The sequence below is a fragment of the Rhinatrema bivittatum genome, chromosome 2 (genome assembly GCF_901001135.1).
Source record: "Rhinatrema bivittatum chromosome 2, aRhiBiv1.1, whole genome shotgun sequence".
NCBI classification, from domain to species: domain Eukaryota; kingdom Metazoa; phylum Chordata; class Amphibia; order Gymnophiona; family Rhinatrematidae; genus Rhinatrema; species Rhinatrema bivittatum.
In genome coordinates, this window is record NC_042616.1 from 600,261,140 (window position 1) to 600,282,334 (window position 21,195).

Below are 21,195 nucleotides of genomic sequence, written 5' to 3' on the forward strand. Positions count from 1 at the left end.
AACCCTTAGTTTGGGATTCCCATGTTATGGCTAATTCAGTCCAGCTTATCGAAGGAAAAAGCAAGTTTGCTAACCATAAATGTTTTCTGTAGATAGCAGGATGAATTAGCCATATTAAACACCCACCCACCTTCCTGGAAAATCAACTACCTAGCTAGAGAATTAGCTCTAAATATCAACTCAGGGGGCTCATTCACAACAGGCAACACCTGAATGTAAATTCCTGCACATGCTCAGCACATTAAAAGTTCTACTAGCTATGAAAGACATTTGTTTGGTGCCACTGGACGACATCACCCACATGTTATGGCTAATTCATTGTGCTATTTATGGAAAACACCATTTACAGTAAAGCAAACTTGCTTTACCCATAGAAACGCCTTTGAAAATTAGCCTCCCTATATTTTGTTTCATCTTAAATGTAATACAGAAAAATGGCTGAATTAGCATGACAAACTCTTGAGCAGTAACCTCAGTCATGGTGGTTTCAAACGAGTTACAGCATTGTTTCTGCATGCAATTTCCCATATGGCATTTTTACATATTCAATTTGCAAAAACTCCTAAACAATTTGTCAGGCATTGTAACTTCAATCAGTTACGTTCAGATACAAATGCATATTCTCCTACTGTGGTAGGGGAGAAGAAAGGGCCCACTATCCTGATTTTGGGAGATACTCGAGGCCATAAAAAGAAGCCTTAATATTCCTTACCAACCATGCTGTGGGTTGCACAAAGCAAGGAGTGATTTGTAGTAGCTGAGACGACAAATCACTCCGTGTTTGCATCCAGGGTTTCCTCACTGAAAGCACTCCTTAGGGAAAGCTAAAAAACACATGCACAATGTGTCTCTCTTCCCCTCCCCCTCACTCATATTATTCCTCCAGATCTACCACCTGCTCTGCCTCAAGTCATTCTTTAAACTTAGCCCATGTTCCACCAAACTGTCCCTGCAGGAACCTCTCCTACAGACTGGGTTCTAGCCACGATGGTAGGGAGCAAGTTCAGGGACCCTTCCCCACCCAATACACGTCACCTCTGCTGTACAATACTTACATTCTTCTTGATCTTATTCTTGATAGTTTCAATGACCCCCATTTCTTCACTCTCACATAGCTTCTCGGTGGTTTTTAAGTCATCGCATGCTGTTTGCATTTTTTCTTCCTCAAAGGTCATCATGGCATTCTTCCAAAAATAAAGAGACAAAAGAGAGAACAAGAAAGAAAAAGAAAAAAAAAAAAAAAAAGAACTATTTACTCTTACAGAACAGACTACAAAAGAGAATATATGCTAGAGAAGTAAAATAAGCAGAAGAGACAGGACAAAGCCCAAACCTGGGAAGCTAAATGTGGCACTTTAAGACCAGTATCGGTACTGGCCAGTGCCAATCTCTTTACATTTAAGATTGTGATTTTCTCAACTAATTTTATATCAGTATCATCTCTCCCCATTGTCCCTCTTTTTATTCACTGATCAGAGGGCTGGAAAATTTAAATCTCAAACTCTTTCCAATATCAACCTCCAAATTTATTAGGAGGGACCCAAACAGCAACCTCATAAGCCTTCTTGCCTTCAGAAAAATAGGATAAAAATGCTACTAAAAAAAATAGAGGACTCGTGATTATAATCAGAGGGCTTTGATAAAACTCTCTCTCCTTGGCCTACAGGATAATTCCTATATCCTGAAACACAGTGAGGCCAATATTGAGTAATTCAATGAGCAGGAAAGTTATCTGGGTAAATTTGCTTGGATATTCAGCAAAGCATGCTTAGATAAGCATTTATACTAAACATACACAGACAAAGGTAACTTCAGTACAGGTAAATTTTCAACCAGACTTACCTGTCCAAGAACAAGTGAAACCATGCCCCAGGAATGCTCCCAGTGCTGCCTCTCTATACTCAGGCTCAATTTTGTGTGAGTAACAAAACTGTCTGGACAAAATTTAGTCGGAAAGCAAGGGGAAATATTCAAATATTTGTCAGAGAAACTCCAAAAGTCACCTGGACAACTCTTTGAATATTGGCCTCTGTAAGTTTGAATTTGTATGGCCACACTCTGCCCTGTGGCTTGAGTTTTGTGGTTTATGCATTAACCCCTGTTTGTCTCTTTTACTTTGTAAAGTAATTTATTTACCAACAGAATAATTCTTCTGCTTTGAGGGAAATGTTGCTTTCAGCTGATTTAAGAGTAAGCATGTAAACTGCCAGATAACAATCTAAAATAACCAAAATCAGGCCATTTTAGCTCTCTCTGGCTAACCGGATATTTATCATGCAGATGGACTGAAAACAGTTTCATAATACATTAGATAAAGAAGTGCTCCTTTTGGGCTACCAAGCTCAATCAGAACTAGTGCAATCTAAGGCTACAGTGCCATACGTCTGCATAAGACTGGGAATCTCCACTCCACCCACGTTTTAAGGCCTTTCCCCTCCCATTTGGCTCAGTAACCACAGCAGCAGCTCTTAACTAAGGGCACAGATAAGGGTTCCCTCCAGAAACAGACTGCACTGCGAGTCTGGACTATAGGCATTATTGCAAACCTGCTACTGGTAATCTGTAATCTAGCGTTCAAATCTGCCACTGTGCCCAAAAGACTGAAGAACAGCCAATGCAACACCAGTTTTCAAAAAGAACTCCGAGGCAATCCAAGCAACTACAGACCAGTAAGCCTGACCTTAGTACCTAGGGTGAAAAGGTGGGAGCTATGTTTAAGAACAAAATTATTGATCACTGGGGAAAACATGGCTTAACGGGATAGAGCCAGTATGGATTTTGCAAAGAGAAGTCGTACTTAATTCTTTGAAGGTGGAACTAAGCATGTGGATAAAGGTGAGCCAATCAAAGTATTTCCATTTCAGAAGGCATTTGAGAAACTCCCTCATGAGAGACTCCTCACCACATTAAGAAGTCAAGGGCTAGGAGGTGATATCTTATTGTGGGATTGGAAACTGGTTTCAGTCGATGCAAAAAATTATGCTGTGGTGTGATGGTGTGTGTGTGTGTGCGTGCATGCACACAGAGGGGAGGGGATCACCCCCTTTGGGTGTCTGAATGGGCAGTGAGGAAAGGCCTGAATGCTTCCACATGACTTGAGATTGGCCACAGAGACGGATGCTGGGCTGGATGGAGCATTGGTCTGACTCAGCGTGACGCTTCTTATGTTTATTTGTTATGGCTGGCACTCCCTGGGAGCTATCAATACTGCTGGAAAAAAATAATTTTAATTTCAAATGATGTGCATTCCTCACTTAGCTTGCAGGAATTGGCTTACATCTGGGCACACGCTCATCTACTTCAGGTTGTCTCAAAAGTAGAGAGATCTTTACAGAAATTAAAAAAAAACAAAACAAAAATAAAACTCAGCAATTGTGAGCAACCACAAGCAGAATCCCTGGAGCTCCTGAGGAAACTAATGACTTCATATCCACTAATCCTCTACTAAAGTAGATCTGGGGACTGCTGGCAATTCCACCCCTCCTTGAAATTTTCGCTCTAATGGAAATTCTGACTGACGTTTACCGAAACACAGAGTGCTGGAGCTATCTATAGACCACTAGCTAAGCCGAGGCTGCTCAGGACAGCACCATTATGCGCTGGATCAATCAAAGGACAGTGCAGCCCTGACAGTCTCAGATCTAAACCCGCATCAGCTCCTGGGCACGCGACTGCCTGGGCTGAGTGGGTGGACATCCCGGACTGAAGCAGAAGACACTAGCTGATAGCAAATGCCCTGTCTAGAAGGGTTAATTATTGCTACTATTATCAGCTAATATTTATTTTAGGGGGTTTTATCATCTCATTTTAAAGCAGTCGATGCAAATATTCTCAACAGCTCTCGAAAATGTTTGTTTTTTTTGTGTATGTGTGTTTTAAACAGTGGCGTAGCCAGAATTGATTTTTTGGGTGGGTACAAGGTTAACATGGGTGGGCTGTAGGTATGCAGGTCCGAGTCCTACTAGTTGCATTTATTGATAAATAATGCCATATACTATACCCTACAATGGCTAAGTAGTTTGCAAAAGCCATTATGCATCATGTACGAAACTTTAAAATATTTGACCTCAATTATTTCAAGCAGTTTACCAGCATTAAACATTCCTTATTAATCTGTGTTAATTTATTTTATATTTATTGCAGTTTATAAATGCACAAGTATATCATGAAAAAAAAACAAAGAAAATGATCAGATCCGATCAATCATGTAATAAAACAAAAATTAATGTATTATTTCATGAATCATCTTTGCAGAAAGCCAGAAATCATCATAGCTACAATAAAATATCATTAATCATCAAAAAAGGTGCCAAGCAGAGCTAACACAATTCACATTAGAACATGAAAAAAAAAATTCAAATTCTGGTGTCACCTCAGCAAAAAATATCCCTCCACTGCTATTTTGTGAAGTAACACAAACTCCTGCAAAGAAAGAGACATCTAGAACCTTGCCATACCATACAGTCACAGCACTGACTCTAAGGACTCAAATAACAGCAACCTCATGAAAAAGCAGCACTGCAAATACTACACCAGACCCTAGAATATTAATACATCACCTACTGGAACATCAGAACAAGCTGGACCTCTACAGAGAAACTACATGCGAGCAGAAATAGAAATAAGAGATTACAAATCAGAAACAGAAACAGGCAGACAAAACCAAAATAGAAAGCCTGAGAAACTAGACAACTGTGGAATACTGAAGAAAGAGCAAAATACAAAAAATATAAGAAATGCACATTCCAAAAGATGGCCTATTCAGTCATTTATTTTTACCTTTGATGTCTGATCTTTGTATTTTTCTAATCATTTGGTCCTGGTTTCTTTTTCCCATTTTTCCCTTGTCGCTCATTTCCTAATTCCTTTTCAATGTCTTTCTTCTCCCCTTCCTCCCTTACACTCACACTTTCGCTCACAGACTCCCTCACACTCACAAGCTCTCCCCCCTCCCAGGCTCCCATTCTTATGCACACATATACACACGTTCAAGCTCCCATTCTCACCCTCCCACACAGGCTCTCACACACAGGATCTCACACAGACAGACACACATGCACACAGATCTCACAGAAACAAACACATGCACACACACAAACAGGCCCTCAGACAAACACAGGCTCTCACTCATTCAAACATACATTGAAGCTCACACACATCAGCGTCTCCTGTTATCATCGGGCCGTGGTGAGATGAGCTCTGAGGGCCTCCTGCTATCTTCGGGCCATATGGCAGCAGGCTAGGCTGCGGGCAGCCCGTGGCCTCGCCTGCAGTTGCTGGCCCACCACCTCCCTGGGTGTGCCATGCACACCCAGTCGCACCAGGCCTGGCCTTGCAACTCCAGCTCTCCTCTTCATCATTGTGGGGATGGGATCCCGCGGTGGCTTTGCAGCTCTGGCCCTCCTCTTCGCCATCACGGGGACGGGATCCTGTGACGGTTTTGCAGCTCTGGCGCTCCACTTTGCAGTCATGGGGATAGGATCCCGTGACGGCATTGCTCTAACAAGCCTCTTCCGGTTAGGTGGGCCTGGGTCCAAACTGGGTGGGCAACTGCCCACACCCAGGCCCTCCCGTGGCTATGCCATGGGTGTTGAGGATGAGCGCTCCATGCATCAATCAGATCGTTTGGAGCCCAGCAACATTCTCTTCCATTTATAATACTACCTAAAACTGACAGAGGTCACAAGATCACCGATTCAGGGAGCTCTGCATTTGTTTGCTTTCCTTCACATTTAAAGAAAAGAACTTAAAAGTTGCCTTCATCCCTTAATGTCCCCTCTCCTACATCCTGCAAGAATAATAGGGACCCTATGTCCAGCTCTGGCTGGTCTTTTATACGTTATGTGATTTACTGAATTAGCCCACCCTTTTCCATCCTGAATAAATCCCCTCAGACTGGAAAATACAAGTCTAGACCTCCCCAAACATATCGTGACATAGTATGCAAGTACCAAACTCCCCATTACAAACATCCACACCTCTGCTGTAATCAGCATAATTCCTAACATATACTTCTCCCCCCACCCACTCTGCCCCACATCCTGAGATATTCCATTCATATCTCAGTAAACGGATGGAGGATGTTAAGTCACTTCTCCTCTGCTCTCTTCTCAGACCTGCGAATCAAAACAGCAAAACTTTTGGAAAAAACGTTAGAAACTGTATCAGTACAATCCAGTCACTGCGCAATCGCTTTAGCGGGATGATCCGCCAGTCGGGCTGCAATGAGAAAGCTGCCTTCAGCAAACAATATGTGCCGCTAGTAAAAGCAAGTAAGAAGCCATGTTCTGTCCCTCTTGCATAAACCATACAGGGTCAGAATGTCCTGAAGGTCCTGCGGAGTTTCTTTGCAATCGTCGCTTCCCATTAGTAACTCGCTGCCACTTTGGTGGCGCCGGTGGGCCTCCCCGAGTGGCGGCACTGCTTACTGCGGGTTTAGGGGGAATCTCCACGGTCATCCCAGCAGCTTTAAGGATCTCCGCAGCTTCCTCCACTGTGCGGACACGGTGGGAAAACCCTTGGATCGCAAAAATGAGTCCACCTGGAAAAAGCCATCGATAGCAAATATTAGAGCTCAAAAGCTGGGAAGTGACGCATCGGAATTCTTGGCGTTTTCGCAATGTGGCTGCCGCGAGGTCCGCAAAGATGGCGATCTCGTGGCCTTCCCATAGCCACGTGCATTGCTTTCGTGCAGCATTGTAAACTTGTTCCTTTTCTTTAAAGGAAAGATAACACCCCAATATGTCTCTTGGTTGATTTGAGAGCCGAGGCCCACGTGTTCTGTGGGCTCTTTCAATATTAATAACCAGAGCCTCAGAGTCCATATTCTGCTCACCTTGTAGAATGAAAAACTTGGAGATTGTGGTAACCACTGCCACGCAGTCAGAATACTCCTCAGTCTCCGGCACGCCTCTGATTCTAATGTTGCAACGGCGACTACGATTTTCAATGTCTTCCATCTTCTCAGAGAGCTGTTGACATTGGGAATGTAGCGATTCATTTTCTTTTTGGAGCGCATGCCAGCCCTCTCCCTGAGTGTCCAGTCTAATCTCCGTTTCCATCTAGTCTCCGGGTGATTTCGGAGTGCTTTTCACGGATTTCTGCGATTAAAGTTGTCATCTCAGTTTTATAAGTCTTGATATCATGTCTTATTTCCTGTAGCCAGCTTCTTATTTCACCGCGTGTGGGATAATCCGCGTCAGTCCCGGCTGCCATATCGCTTGTCTCCCCAATTTCATCTCGCGTCTCCGTGGCCGCCATCTTGCCTCGCGCTGTCTCGGGTTCCTCGCAAGTTTTTGCATAGGAAAATTTCTGCAGATCCGCCGTTTTTCTTTTCCCCGATGCAGCCATTAAGCGCTCGAGGTGGTAAGCTTCTCGAAGATGTCAGCAGGAGTTAGAAGTAAAACGCCAAAAGTTGCGTTTGGTCTGAGCGAGACGGAGAGAGCAGATTCAAGGTGCTTTCATGGGAAGTGACATCACTTCCTCCTCTTGTTTGCTTTCCTATCAGCTGTTAGTTTGCATCTATCTTGATATCTCCCCCCCCCCCTTCACCTGTGTACAGCAGGCACTTAACTTTCATAAATTTGGTCATAAGCTCGCATCAGCCAATCCAGTTCAAATGTAAGCAAAGAACATTAGAACATAAGAAAATGCCATACTGGGTCAGACCAAGGGTCCATCAAGCCCAGCATCCTGCTTCCAACAGTGGCCAATCCAGGCCACAAGAACCTGGCAAGTACCCAAAAACTAAGTCTATTCCATGTTACCATTGCTAATGGCAGTGGCTATTCTCTAGGTGAACTTAATAGCAGGTAATGGACTTCTCCTCCAAGAACTTATCCAATCCTTTTTTAAACACAGCTATACTAACTGCACTAACCACATCCTCTGGCAACAAATTCCAGAGTTTAATTGTGCGTTGAGTAAAAAAGAACTTTTTCCGATTAGTTTTAAATGTGCCCCATGCTAACTTCATGGAGTGCCCCCTAGTCTACTATCCGAAAGAGTAAATAACCGATTCACATCTACCCGTTCTAGACCTCTCATGATTTTAAACACCTCTATCATATCCCCCCTCAGTCGTCTCTTCTCCAAGCTGAAAAGTCCTAACCTCTTTAGTCTTTCCTCATAGGGGAGTTGTTCCATTCCCCTTATCATTTTGGTAGCCCTTCTCTGTACCTTCTCCATCGCAATTATATCTTTTTTGAGATGCGGCGACCAGAATTGTACACAGTATTCAAGGTGCAGTCTCACCATGGAGCGATACAGAGGCATTATGATATTTTCCGTTTTATTCACCTTTCCCTTTCTAATAATTCCCAACATTCTGTTTGCTTTTTTTTTTTTTTTGTAATTGATATTTTATTGAGATTTCAATCATATCATAGTACAGCATCCATAAAATCCGAGATACAATGTAACAGTCAACAACATTATGTGCTTCCAGGTATTAGAACACTTGAACATCACCTATCTAAATTGTGTTTGCTTTTTTGACTGCCGCAGCACACTGAACCGACGATTTCAATGTGTTATCCACTATGACACCTAGATCTCTTTCTTAGGTTCCATATTAAGTGCTACAACCCAACATTGTGTAACTATAGCATGGGTTATTTTTCCCTATATGCATCACCTTGCACTTATCCACATTAAATTTCATCTGCCATTTGGATGCCCAATTTTCCAGTCTCACAAGGTCGAGAAACAGGTGGAAAGTAGTCAGCCGGAAGGAGGAAGAACACAAACAAGAAGTGAAACTGTTCTAGGACTTCTGGCTTACCAATAGCTGAGAAAGCGGTATTTATCCTATTTTTTATGGAAAAAAAAACAAAACATAGCCCATTATGAGAATCTGCATGATCCACAGGCAGGAGAAGAATGCGGGATTCAGAAAGTAATCTTTTTATTTATTTTTTTTTCATTTATTGGTGCGGGGAGAGGCTTTTGCCCAGCAGTTATCTCCTGCTCCTTTGGGTTTCTGGCTCAGTCAGGAATAGGAATGGAATCAGGCACTACACGTGTTCCTTCACAACTACACAGGGGATCTTCCTCCCTCCCCTCCCTTTCCCTTATTTTATATCTCCTCTCAACTCACCTAAAGCTTTATCACTGCATTGACTGCCCCTCAGCCAAGGGCCATGCGCCGGGTCTCAATCCTGCCTTAAATTCAGTGGCTAGGTGCCACCACTGTGCGATGACCACGAGGCGGGGTATGCTGCCTCTGCAATGGCAATTCAAACCCAGGTCCCTACACATGGCAGCACACAACGTTGCCACCGAGCTGCCAGGCCAGCCCATAAAAAAAAAATTTGAATCCTTAGATTTAAACTAAAAAAAAAAAATAAAAACAAAAACAGTTTTGAAAGGAGGGGCACACACCTAGCAGGCCAAAATAACTTCTTAAAAGAAATCCAAATAGTTGATAGGAAATGGTATTTTATACAGCTAGCAATGTTTTTAAATGTAAGCTTTCAGGACTACTAAATTCCCTTCTTTTAGCAGTGAGAATTATCTGAGAAAGGAACTGTACATTATCTTAAAATTTTGCATTCCCAAACATTCATCATAACATAGAAACAGACATGATGGCAGAAAAGGACCAAATGGTCCATCCAGCCTGCCCAGCAAGCTTATGGTAGAATCTGCTGTGCCATACCAGCATCCACCACCCTCTCCATGAAGAAATATTTCTTGACATTGGTTCTGAGTCTTCCTCTCTGGAGTTCCATTTTGTGAACCCCTATTTCTACAGATTACTTTTCAACGGAAAAGGTTTGTTGTTGATCGTGCATTGTTAAAACCTTTCAGGTATCTGATGGTCTGTATCATATCTCCCCTGCTCCTCCTCTCCTCCAGAGTATACATATTTAGGTCCTTCAACCTCTTTTCATAAGTCATTTGATGGCGTCCACCCACCCTTTTGGTCATCCTTCTCTGGAGCACCTCTATCCTGTCTCTGTCTTTTTGAAATACAGTCTCCAGAACTGAACACAATGCTCCAGGTGAGGCCTCACCAAGGACCTGTACGAGGGGATTAATACCTCCTTTTTCTTACTGGTAATTCCTCTTTATGCAGCCCAGCATTCTTCTGGCTTTAGCTATCGCCTTGTCACATTGCTTCACCATCTTCAGATCGCTAGACACTATCACCCTAAGATCCCTCTCATGCTCCATGCACATCAGTCCTTCACCCCCATTACATACAGCTCTGTTGGATTACCGCACCCCAGATGCACGACTCTGCACTTCTTGGCATTTAATCCCAACTGCCATGTCTTCGACCACTGTTCAAGCTTTTTTAAATCACATCTCATTTTCTGTACTCCTTCCGGCATGTCTGCTCTATTGCAGATCTTAGTATCATCTGCAAACAGACAAACTTTACCTTCTATCCCTTCCGCAATGTCGTTCACAAAAATATTGAACAGAACCGGTCCCAACACCGATCCTTGTGGCACTCCACTTATCACTGTTCTCTCTTCAGAGAATGTTCCATTTACCATCACACACTGTCTTCTGTTCATCAACCAGTTTGTGATCCATGCCACCACCCTGGCACTCACTCCCAAGCTCCTCATTTATTCAGAAGCCTCCTATGTGGGACCATACCAAAATATTTGCTGAAATCCAAGTAAATAACATCGAGCGCTCTTCCTCGATTCAATTCTTTAGTTACCCAATCAAAAAAAAAAAATCAATCAGGTCTGTCTGACAAGACCTTCCCCTACTGAATCCATGTTGCCATGGGTCCAACAATTCTCCCGACTGTAGATAGTTCACTATCCTTTCCTTTAGCAGAGACTCCATTAATTTTCCCACCAACGAGGTGAGGCTAACCGGCCTGTGGTTCCAAGCCTCCTCTCTGCTACCACTCTTGCAGAGTAGGACCCACCACCCCTCTTCTCCAATCACTCGGCACAACTCCCATTTCCAGAGATCTATTGAACAGGTCATGCAGCGGAACTGCATCATCTCTACACAATTACTTTCTTCTTTTGTTTCTTGAACAAATTTTACTTTTTTTTTTAGCCTTGGTTCAATGGAGATCAACTCATACTGAAATCCTTGTGTGTGTTGCAGTTTCTGTCTTTGTGTTCGTCTCACCCCTTACAACATTTGAACTGAGACAGAGTTCTACTAAACTTGGTCCTTGGGGGGGACATTGGACTTTCAATTTTAACACCTGGGGAGTGGTTTTGGGGGGGCAAAATTGGGAAACTTGCAATAAGAAATGCACTGGGAATAGAACACAGCCGACATAGAATGTTTCTCCTCCTATATGTTAAAATAGCAATAAACCCACAAGTCTAGCTTTCATTCTGTTTTAAGATTTAGCTGCATCATCAATGTTCCAAAAAAACAACTAACATTTTGCTATGCTAAATCAAACCAAAGGTCCATTAAGCCCAGCAACCTGTCTCCAGTAGTAGCTGATCCAGGTCATATTACCTGGCAGATCCCAAAGTGCAGATCCCTGGACAAGGCCATTTAAAGCGATGTACAATATTGCTAATTCAGGCAAACCCCTCCCCCACTCCGAAAACAGAACAAGAGTACACAGATAAGCAAACAGCCCAAACTCATCCCATTAACTCTGAGCCAAATTAGCAGAGTCCACAAATATTGACATTTTTTTTGTTGCTTACTCAGGGCTTTCCCAAATCTACCTGGCTGGTTTATAGACTTACCTAATCAACCAGTAAATAAATCCAAAAAGTTATTAGATATTTAAATATATAGGAACACCTTACTCATATTAAATACTTACTTATGTACAACCTGTGCTATAACAAAGCACTAGAGTACTACTGAATAATTATCCACCTAGTAAAGTCATTAGATCTAATCCATATTTCTATATATATGAATGTCGTGAATTTCTTATTAAAAATATAGCTTCAAGAAAACTGAACCAAAATGGTGCTTTTAAAAAAAAAAAAAAAGAAGATTACATATTTCACTAAAACAGACAGTCCTGACTCCACAATTGTTGCAAAGACTTCACAAAAATATACAGACCACTAATGTGGAGATGTCACTTGCGCCTACAAGGCACCTCAACTAAGAATACTTAGCTTTCTTAGGGTCAGATTCATTAAGGCTTTTCTCCCATTTTGTGTCTATGGGAAAAAACCTTAAGAACTTAGTCTGGAAACACCGCAGCTTCACTGAATTGGATAGATCAACAACACATCACTGAGGCACTTTGTTTTGGTAAAGTACATTTTAGCAATATTTCCTTGAGACTTTAATTAAAATTATATTTTTATTAATAAAATCATCATCTATATATAATAAATAGCTTTACTAGGTGGATGATTATACCATAGTGTTCTAGTGTTTTGTATTGCTTTAGCATAGGCAGAACAGCACCAGGACAATTTTTTAAGCAACCTTCACACTTAAGAACTTTTTAAATTTACCCACTGGTTGATTAGTGTTATATTTTCTGTGAGATCTTGATCACTTTCGTTATCGTGTGTCAAATATGGGCTTTTCCTCCAGGAATTTATCCAAATCCTTTAGTTATGCTAGATGCCTTGACCACATCCTCTGGCAACAAACTCCAAAGCATTGAGTGAAAAAATGAAAACACTTTCTAGGATTTGTTTAAAATCTGCTGTTAATTTCATGGAGTGTCCCCTAGTACCATTTGAAAGGATAAATATTTATGGACCACATTACCTAAAAATTCTGCACTGTATATAGAAACAACATCCATACTAAAATACAACTACACAAATATAAGAAAAAAAATACAAATGTAAATGGCTGTTTCTGGTCTTTCATTGACAGCATCTGTCTAATGAACCACTAGATCTTATACTAGCTACTTAATATTACTATTCTGGCTCATTATTCAACATTATAAAGCCTTTTTAAACAAATGAGCCTTCAGCTTCTTCCTAACTGATTTAAAATCATCAATATTTATGTATTTAACACTTTTTTTATACCGACCTTCATAGTAATAACCATATCGGATCGGTTTACATAGAACAAGGGTATAACTGAAGCAATAACTAAAGTAATTAACAATAGAGGTGAATAAGGCAAATTTACATTTAACAAGGAGTAACAATAGTAGTTCTAATATCAGGCAACATATTTCAAGCTGCAGACCAGCCACAGTAACAACTTGCTTACATCTCTCTCCCAAACAAACAAGACACGTAGAAGGAACAGAGTAAATTCTTCACTCAAGGGTCTTAATTCCCTATTTACCTGTTCACCCCACTTGTGATCCATTTTCAGTCGCCTCTTCCCCAAGCTGAAGAGCCCTAACCTGTTTAAACCTTTCTTCATAAGGAAATCGTTGCATCTTCATTTTTTATTGCCCTTTTCTGAACTTTTTCCAGTTTCACTTGTCTTTTGATATTGGCTGGCCAGAACTGCACACCATACTCAAGGATCAATAAATGTAAATTTGCCTTATTCACCTCTATTGTTAATTACTCCATTCCTTTCCAAATAATTCCTAACATTCTATTTGCTTTTTTTGACCGCTGCTGCACACTGAGCTGATGATTTCAGCATTATTGTCAACAGTGAATCCAAGACCTTTTTCCTGGGTGTGGACTCCTAATTTGGAACCCAGCACTGTATACTTAAGGTTAGGATTTTTCTCTTTATGTACATCACTTGTCCCCATTAAATTTAATCTGCCATTTTAGATGGCCAGGCCCCCAGTCTTGCAAAGTCCTTCTGCACTGCCTCAGAATCCGCACACGTTTTAACAACTTTGACTAATTCTGTATCATCTGAAAATCTGATCACTTCTCATTGTGCCTTGAAAAATCTCACATTGGTAAGGCAAAGGTTTCCTATACTAAATCCATGTTGGCTCTTCCCCATTAGACCATGACTATTCACATGGCCAGCAGAAATGAACCTTTGTTTAAAAATAAATGGTAATGTGACCCAAAGCAACCATTTTTGTTAAATCTGAAACAAAAAATGGTGCCAGAACCCCAACATATTTAGTTTTTATTCATTTTGAAAAATAGTATACACACTATTTTCCCCAAACGAGTACAAATAAAAACTAATCTAAGACCCCTGCAAAATGAAATTTGGACGAAAAACAAACAAACCAAAACAAAATTTTAGCCATATATATTACTAACAGCCAGTAATTTTGTCTCTAAAATTATCTACCACTATATCATATATAGTGACACTATATCATATATAGTTTCTCATGTATGTACTAGTTAGAGATAATGTATACTATTGTATATAAGACTTTTTGTTATTATTGTATATAATACTTTTGGAGTGTATAATTTATATAAGTTTATCCACAGTGTATAAGGTTATACACTGTCCCTTACTGAGTGTACAATCTGCAATGCTACTTATTATGCTCTTCTGTTTTCCATCGGGTACTGTTCCTTTTCTCCTCTTCCTATTTTTCCCTTTCTTCTCTTGCCCCTTCTCTCTTCCCCCACCCTGGTTTTTTGTAATTTCCTCCTTCAGTTATATTGTAAACCAGCATGATGTACCCACGAATGTCGATGCATAAAAGCGAATAAATAAATAAATCTACCACTCTGGCCAGTCTATGCTTTCCCAAATCACCCCTTACAAATTGGTATTACATTGGTCATCCTGCAATCTTCAGATACTGTGGCTGTTTTTAATGATAGATTACAAATTACTGCTACTACTAGTATTCAGAACTTCTATAGCACTACTCAATGTATGCAGTGCTGTATAAAAACATAAGAGTCCCTGTAACGCCCCTCACACCTCTGGTCCAAAGAGCCTCCAGCATCATGCTGCATCCAAGGAACATGGCTGAACTTCCTGCAGCTCTTGAGCCCTTTTCTAGGTCCTGCTGGCAGGACTTCCTGTGACATGCTCAGACGACATGTCATCCTGCCTTCTATAAAGGGAGGCTCAGAACTACTACCAAAGTGCCTTCGCCACAGGTCTCCTGCTTTCTTAGCAGCACTAGTTGCTCAAGCAGGTTCTTTTGTGTTCTCAATATTCCTGCTTCCTGCCTTGCTGTCCTCTTTGCAAGTTCTGTGGTTCCCTGTTCCACTCTGGTGCTGGATCCTGCATTTCTCATCTCAACCTTTGTTATATCATCAAAATCCATCTTTTTTTTTCTGATACACTACCAGATCTTTTATTCACTCTTATCATCTCTTGCTTTGTCTACTGCTACCTGCTCCTTACAGGTCTCCCAGTGAGTTCTCTCTCTATAGTCTATTCAAAATTCAGCCATGCAACTTATCTTTCACCAAATTCACTACACCACATAACCCATCTTCTCAATTCGCTATACTGGCTTCCTATCCATTCTGCATGCAGTTTAAATTCTGTATACTTATCTACAAGAGCCTTCTCTCTACAGTTCCGCACCACCTCTCCTCTCATCTCTCCTTCCCCTTTCCTTGTGAAGGCCTCTGGTTTTAGCTGTAAACAGCTCATTGGAGACTTTGGCAAGGGAATACTGAGGGCAAAAACCAGACTGAAGTGGACTGAGAATGACTTGAGATGAAAGTCAAGACAGCAATGGCAAACAGCACATTCAAGTAGTTTGGAAGCAAAAGGGAGGCGGGAGGTAGGATAATGGTAAGCAGGATAGATAGGATCCAGTAAGGGTTCTTTGAGGAGTGGTGTGATCACAGCATGTTTGAAGGCAGCGGGAATAGGAGCAACGTAAAGCAACAGACTGAGTATATGAAGATGGAAGGGATGTCTGCGGGGAAAACAGAGCTTAGGAGCTGGGTTGGAAAGGGATCAGAGGAAGAGAAAAGATGGGTAGTTTCCTCAACTATGATTTTGGAGGAGAAGGAGTGGGTGGGTGGCAGGGCCAGGAGAAGGATAGAGGAATGGGAGGGGGGAGAGGGGAGGGAGAAGGAGATAGACTAATTTTGTGAACCTTGTCCTGGAAATAGTCAGCTCTATTCTGGACAGAGAGTGAAGTGGGGTGGGAGGCATATTAAGTTTGAGGAGGGAATCAAGTGTGGCAAAGAGAAAGCAAAGATCAGATCTAAGAGTTTGTCATATGGAGTTAGTGGTCTTGCTTGGCAAATGCAAGAGCAGACTGGAAGGTCAATACAGATTTGAAATGTTTGAAGTCAGCATAGGCACAGGATTTTTTAGCCAGAGATGTTCTGCAGAACAGGCTGGTAACTACCGCACTGTCACAGATTTCCAGCCCTTGAAGAAGGCTTGTGAAGCCGAAACACGGTCCGTGTCGGGCTTGGCTTTGGATATGACCTCACGACCATGTTTCTTGGCGTTACTCGACTCCATTAAGTTAAGTGCTATTATGCAGAATGAAACACGGGTCTAAAATGGGCCACACATTCACTTGAGCATAAAAATTGAAAAAAAGTTGATTGTTATATCACAGACCCATGATTATACTGTTGGTATACTTTGGTGCTAATTAGCATTGATCAATGTATGCCTTGTATGAGGTCTTTCATCAAAAGTATTTAATATGATGTTGTGAATTCACATTTATATACTACCTTAAACCTCTGGGACATTAGTGTTTGAGTTTGACATTTCTTTTAAGAAACATGACATTAGAGCATCAGCTCTGGTGATGCTCTACTAGGATTACCAGCTTGTGAAGATCACTACAGCAGCCTTGGTTCCTCCTGAGGAAGCCCAAAACATGGCGAAACAAAAGTTTTTGTAGAGGCTGTTTGTTAATCAATAATCTTTGGAACTCTTGGTACCTATTTTTGAACTTTGGAACTGATCTCCATGATATGCAGACATAAAAAACATAAAACAGTCTAGAACAGGGGCTTGTGACAAAATGAGTCTGAGAAAAAACTGCGCCTAGTATATTGTAGCATATGTTTAGACTGTGAATTTTTTTTTTTTTTTTTTTTAAATATACAAAAACAACAAGAGTCATTGGAACAGGTAGAGATTTGTTTTAGGATGGTATGTATGTGTGAGTATTGTGAGGTGTTTAATTTTATTAGTGTTTTATATGAAAGTATTTTCCACAAAGAAGAGAGGGCAACAGGCAGATTTATGAAATGTAATGCAGTCAATAAAATTTGTTTTGTATTTATTGGAACAATAGTTCAATGTTAATTGTATATTCATTGAGGGAGGCATACACACACATACACATGTGTGTGTGTATATATGTATGTTTATACATATACACATACTTTTTTTTCCCCCTGTTGGGTCGTAATGTGAACTGTCCTAATTCTGCTCTGCACCTATTCTTATGATTATTGCTGTTTTATTGCAGTTATGATTATCTCTGCCTTTCTGGAGAGTGGATTCATGAAAGAATACATGGATATTTGTTTTATTTCATGATTAGATCTGATGTTTCTGTTATATGTTCTTTATTTGCTTTTTTCATAATATTCCTACTTGCGTATTTATAAACTGCAATAAATATAAAAAATTAATATATGTTAAGGATTTTTTTTTTTTTTTTTTACTGTTGGTAAGTTCTTGAAATAAGTGAGTTATTCACTCATGATGCATAACAGCTGTTGCAGACTACTTAGAAATCCATTGTCAGGTGCACTCTAAGGCCTTACCTATTGATAAGAGTACAACTAGTACTGTCCACCCCAAAAAATCAGTTCTGGTTTCTTCACTGGTCTGAGAAAGAGAGAGAAAGCCTGCATGTATATGAAAAAGAGGGTGAGCTTGCATATATGTTTGTTTTGAGAGAGGGGAGTATGAATGAATGAATCTGTGCGAGAGAGAGAGAGAGAGAGAAGTTTGCGCAGCTCTCCCCAATCCACATCAAAGTCAGGGTGACTGGAAATCAAAAGATTCCAGGTATGGAGAGTGGGAGATTTTTAAATCCAAATTTTCAATTTTGGATGCCGTTTTGCATTATTTATGTTTGGGAAATAGAACAAATTTATCTGAGTTTTTAAGTATTGGATATTCTAATCAGCTGTTTTGACATTCTTTATATGAGTATGATTTTAATATTATGAATTGTTTATCTCTCTTGATTTTAATGCTTGATGTTTTGTGAGAAATGATGTTTCTGTTTTTCCATTGTTGCACTGCATAATATAGTTGGGCTTGCTGCATTTTTCAGTTCAATTTTGGTCGGCAATTTTAGAATATTTGGGGGCAGGGAAGCCGAATTACTGGCCTGCCCCGGGCACCAAAATATCTCAATCTGGTTCTGCCTAAACTTGACACAAAAATTACCTTCACCTGCCACTGACTGCCCCTGGTTCCCTTCTCCCACTCTGCTGGTGCTGCTGCCTGGCCATGTCGCTGTGTCTATCTCCACTCTCTCGCCCGGGCCCCATCTCCCGACTACAGCATAGGAGATAGAGACTCCTGCCGCTCCTGACCCACTGCTGCCTGCTTGTAACCTAGCTTGTCTCCCTAACTTGCTTAGTCCTGTCCTTCTCATGCTGACCTCCAGCTGCTGCAGCCATTAGTGCTGCTCGATCGCAAAGCTGAGGATTAGGAACAGGCACTAATACTGCACTAAAAAGGGCAAATACGGTGAGATTATTGGTGTGATTGCACCTCCAAACTGTTGAGTGTTTTAAGTTCTTGGCCTTGCAAACTGGCTAAGAGACAGGAAACAGAGAGTAGGATTAAATGGACAATTTTCTCAGTGGAAGGGAGTGGACAGTGGAGTGCCTCAGGGATCTGTATTGGGACCCTTACTTTTCAATATATTTATAAATGATCTGGAAAGAAATACGACGAGTGAGATAATCAGATTTGAAGATGACACAAAATTATTCTGAATAGTTAAATCACAAGCAGATTGTGATAAATTGCAGGAAGACCTGGTGAGACTGGAAAATTGGGCATCCAAATGGCAGATGAAATTTAATGTGGATAAGTGCAAGGTGATGCATATAGGGAAAAATAACCCATGCTATAATTACACAATGTTGGGTTCCATATTAGGTGCTACAACCCAAGAAAGATCTAGGCGTCATAGTGGATAACACATTGAAATCGTCGGTTCAGTGTGCTGCGGCAGTCAAAAAAGCAAACAGAATGTTGGGAATTATTAGAAAGGGAATGGTGAATAAAACGGAAAATGTCATAATGCCTCTGTATCGCTCCATGGTGAGACTGCAACTTGAATACTGTGTCCAATTCTGGTCGCCGCATCTCAGAAAAGATATAATTGCGATGGAGAAGGTACAGAGAAGGGCTACCAAAATGATAAGGTGAATGGAACAGCTCCCCTATGAGGAAAGACTAAAGAGGTTAGGACTTTTCAGCTTGGAGAAGAGACAGCTGAGAGGGGATATGATAGAGATGTTTAAAATTATGAGAGGTCTAGAATGGTGTGATGTGAATCGGTTATTTACTCTTTCGGATAATAGAAAAACTAGGGGGCACTCCATGAAGTTAGCATGGGGCACATTTATTTATTTATTTTTATTTTTTTCTATACAGACATTCTTGTAGAGATACAAATCATACCGGTTTACATTTAACTTCAATTTCTCCTTGAGGCGGTACAGAGAACCACATTAGAAAATCAAAAAATTTAACAGGAAATGTAACACTCTGGTCTAAGCATAGACTTATAAGATCAAGGGAGATTATTTAAAAATGTCAGATACTAAGCTCATCCAAAACAAGAGAACTTGAAATACTCATATAGTTAAAAGAAAGTAAAGTTGCATGGAAGGTGAGTTAAATATCCTGAAAGGTTTGGCTAAATAGCCATGTTTTTAGTCTCTTTTTGAAGACAGCTGGGCAGGATTCTCGTTTAAGGTCGTGGGGTAGCACGTTCCAGTGGTGTGGGCCAGCTGTCGAGATGGCGCGTTTTCTGATTGAGGTTTTAGCTTGGGGAGCAAATAGGGTGTCTTGGTAGGCACTCCTGATAGGTCTGGAGGAGGTATGCAGCTTTAGCAGAGTGGAGGTATTGAGGACAGTGAGGTTGTGGATAACTTTATGGATAATCGAGAGTACCTTGAATAAGATCCTGGATTTGACTGGAAGCCAGTGTAGGCTCTGAAGAGTGGGGGAGATGTGTTCCCTCTTTTTGGTATTGGTGAGGAGCCTAGCTGCAGAGTTCTGCACCATCTGAAGCGGTTTTAAAACGATGGCTGGAAGACCTAGTAGCAGAGAGTTGCAGTAGTCCAGTTTTGTCAAGATAATTGCTTGAAGTACTAGTCTGAAATCTTTGAAATGCAGAAGTGGCTTGAGATTTCTGAGTACTTGAAGTTTGAAAAAGCAATCTTTCGTGGTGGTGTTCACGAATTTCCTAAGGTTGAATTGGTTGTCGAGGATGACCCCCAGGTCTCTGACAAATGGAGAAGGTTTAATCGTGGTGAAGGTTGGTTGGGAAGAGGTCGGGTCTTCTTGAGAGATAATGAGGATTTCATTTAAAACTAATCGGAGAAAGTTCTTTTTTACTCAATGCTCAATTAAACTCTGGAATTTGTTGCCAGAGGATGTGGTTAGTGCAGTTAGTATAGCGGTGTTTAGAAAAGGATTGGATAAGTTCTTGGAGGAGAAGTCCATTACCTGCTATTAAGTTCACTTAGAGAACAGTCACTGCCATTAGCAATGGTAACATGGAATAGACTTAGTTTTTGGGTACTTGCCAGGTTCTTATGGCCTGGATTGGCCACTGTTGGAAACAGAATGCTGGGCTTGATGGACCCTTGGTCTGACCCATAATGGCATTTTCTTATGTTCTTATGTTTGGGGGTACTGGGGTGCAGAGTGTCAAAATGCTGGGCTTTAATGAGTGGAGTGGCAGGGAAGCATTGGAGAAAAGTGTGTGCATTGCAATTCTGCTGGGCTTGGTCCTAGGGAAGAGGGGCATTGAAGAGAATAAACGGGGGGCAAGGATGGGAATAACAGACATATCTGGAAGTAGAAGGACACCATCGGCGAAAATTTTACTCAGCCCATCCAAGTGTTTGGAATTTTCATAGTAGAAAGTTGCAACTCTAGATAGGAGGCACTCTCTTATTGTAGATTGAGAACTTGTTAAAGACAGGAAGCAGAGGATAGGACTAAATGGTCAGTTTTATCAAATGAGAAGGATCATTAGTGGAGTATCACAGGGATCAGTACTGGGACCTGTGCTGTTTATTAAATTCATAAATGATTTGGAAAAGGGAACAAGTGAGGTGATCAAATTTAAAGATGACCTGAAATGATTCAAAGTTGTAAAACAGCAGTGGATCGTGAGAAACTGCAGAAAGACCTAGGGGCCGATGCAATACGGTG

General features: G+C 41.0%; 1 protein-coding gene across 1 annotated transcript in view; it reads right to left on the bottom strand.

Annotated features, from left to right (window-relative positions):
• Window positions 1–21,195, bottom strand: part of TTC39C (tetratricopeptide repeat domain 39C) — a 184,433-nt gene that overhangs the window by 94,118 nt on the left and 69,120 nt on the right. Inside the window, exon 3 of the mRNA XM_029591144.1 lies at window positions 1,056–1,184. Coding sequence (XP_029447004.1) covers window positions 1,056–1,184 — 129 coding nt within the window. The remainder of the gene's footprint in view (window positions 1–1,055; window positions 1,185–21,195) is intronic.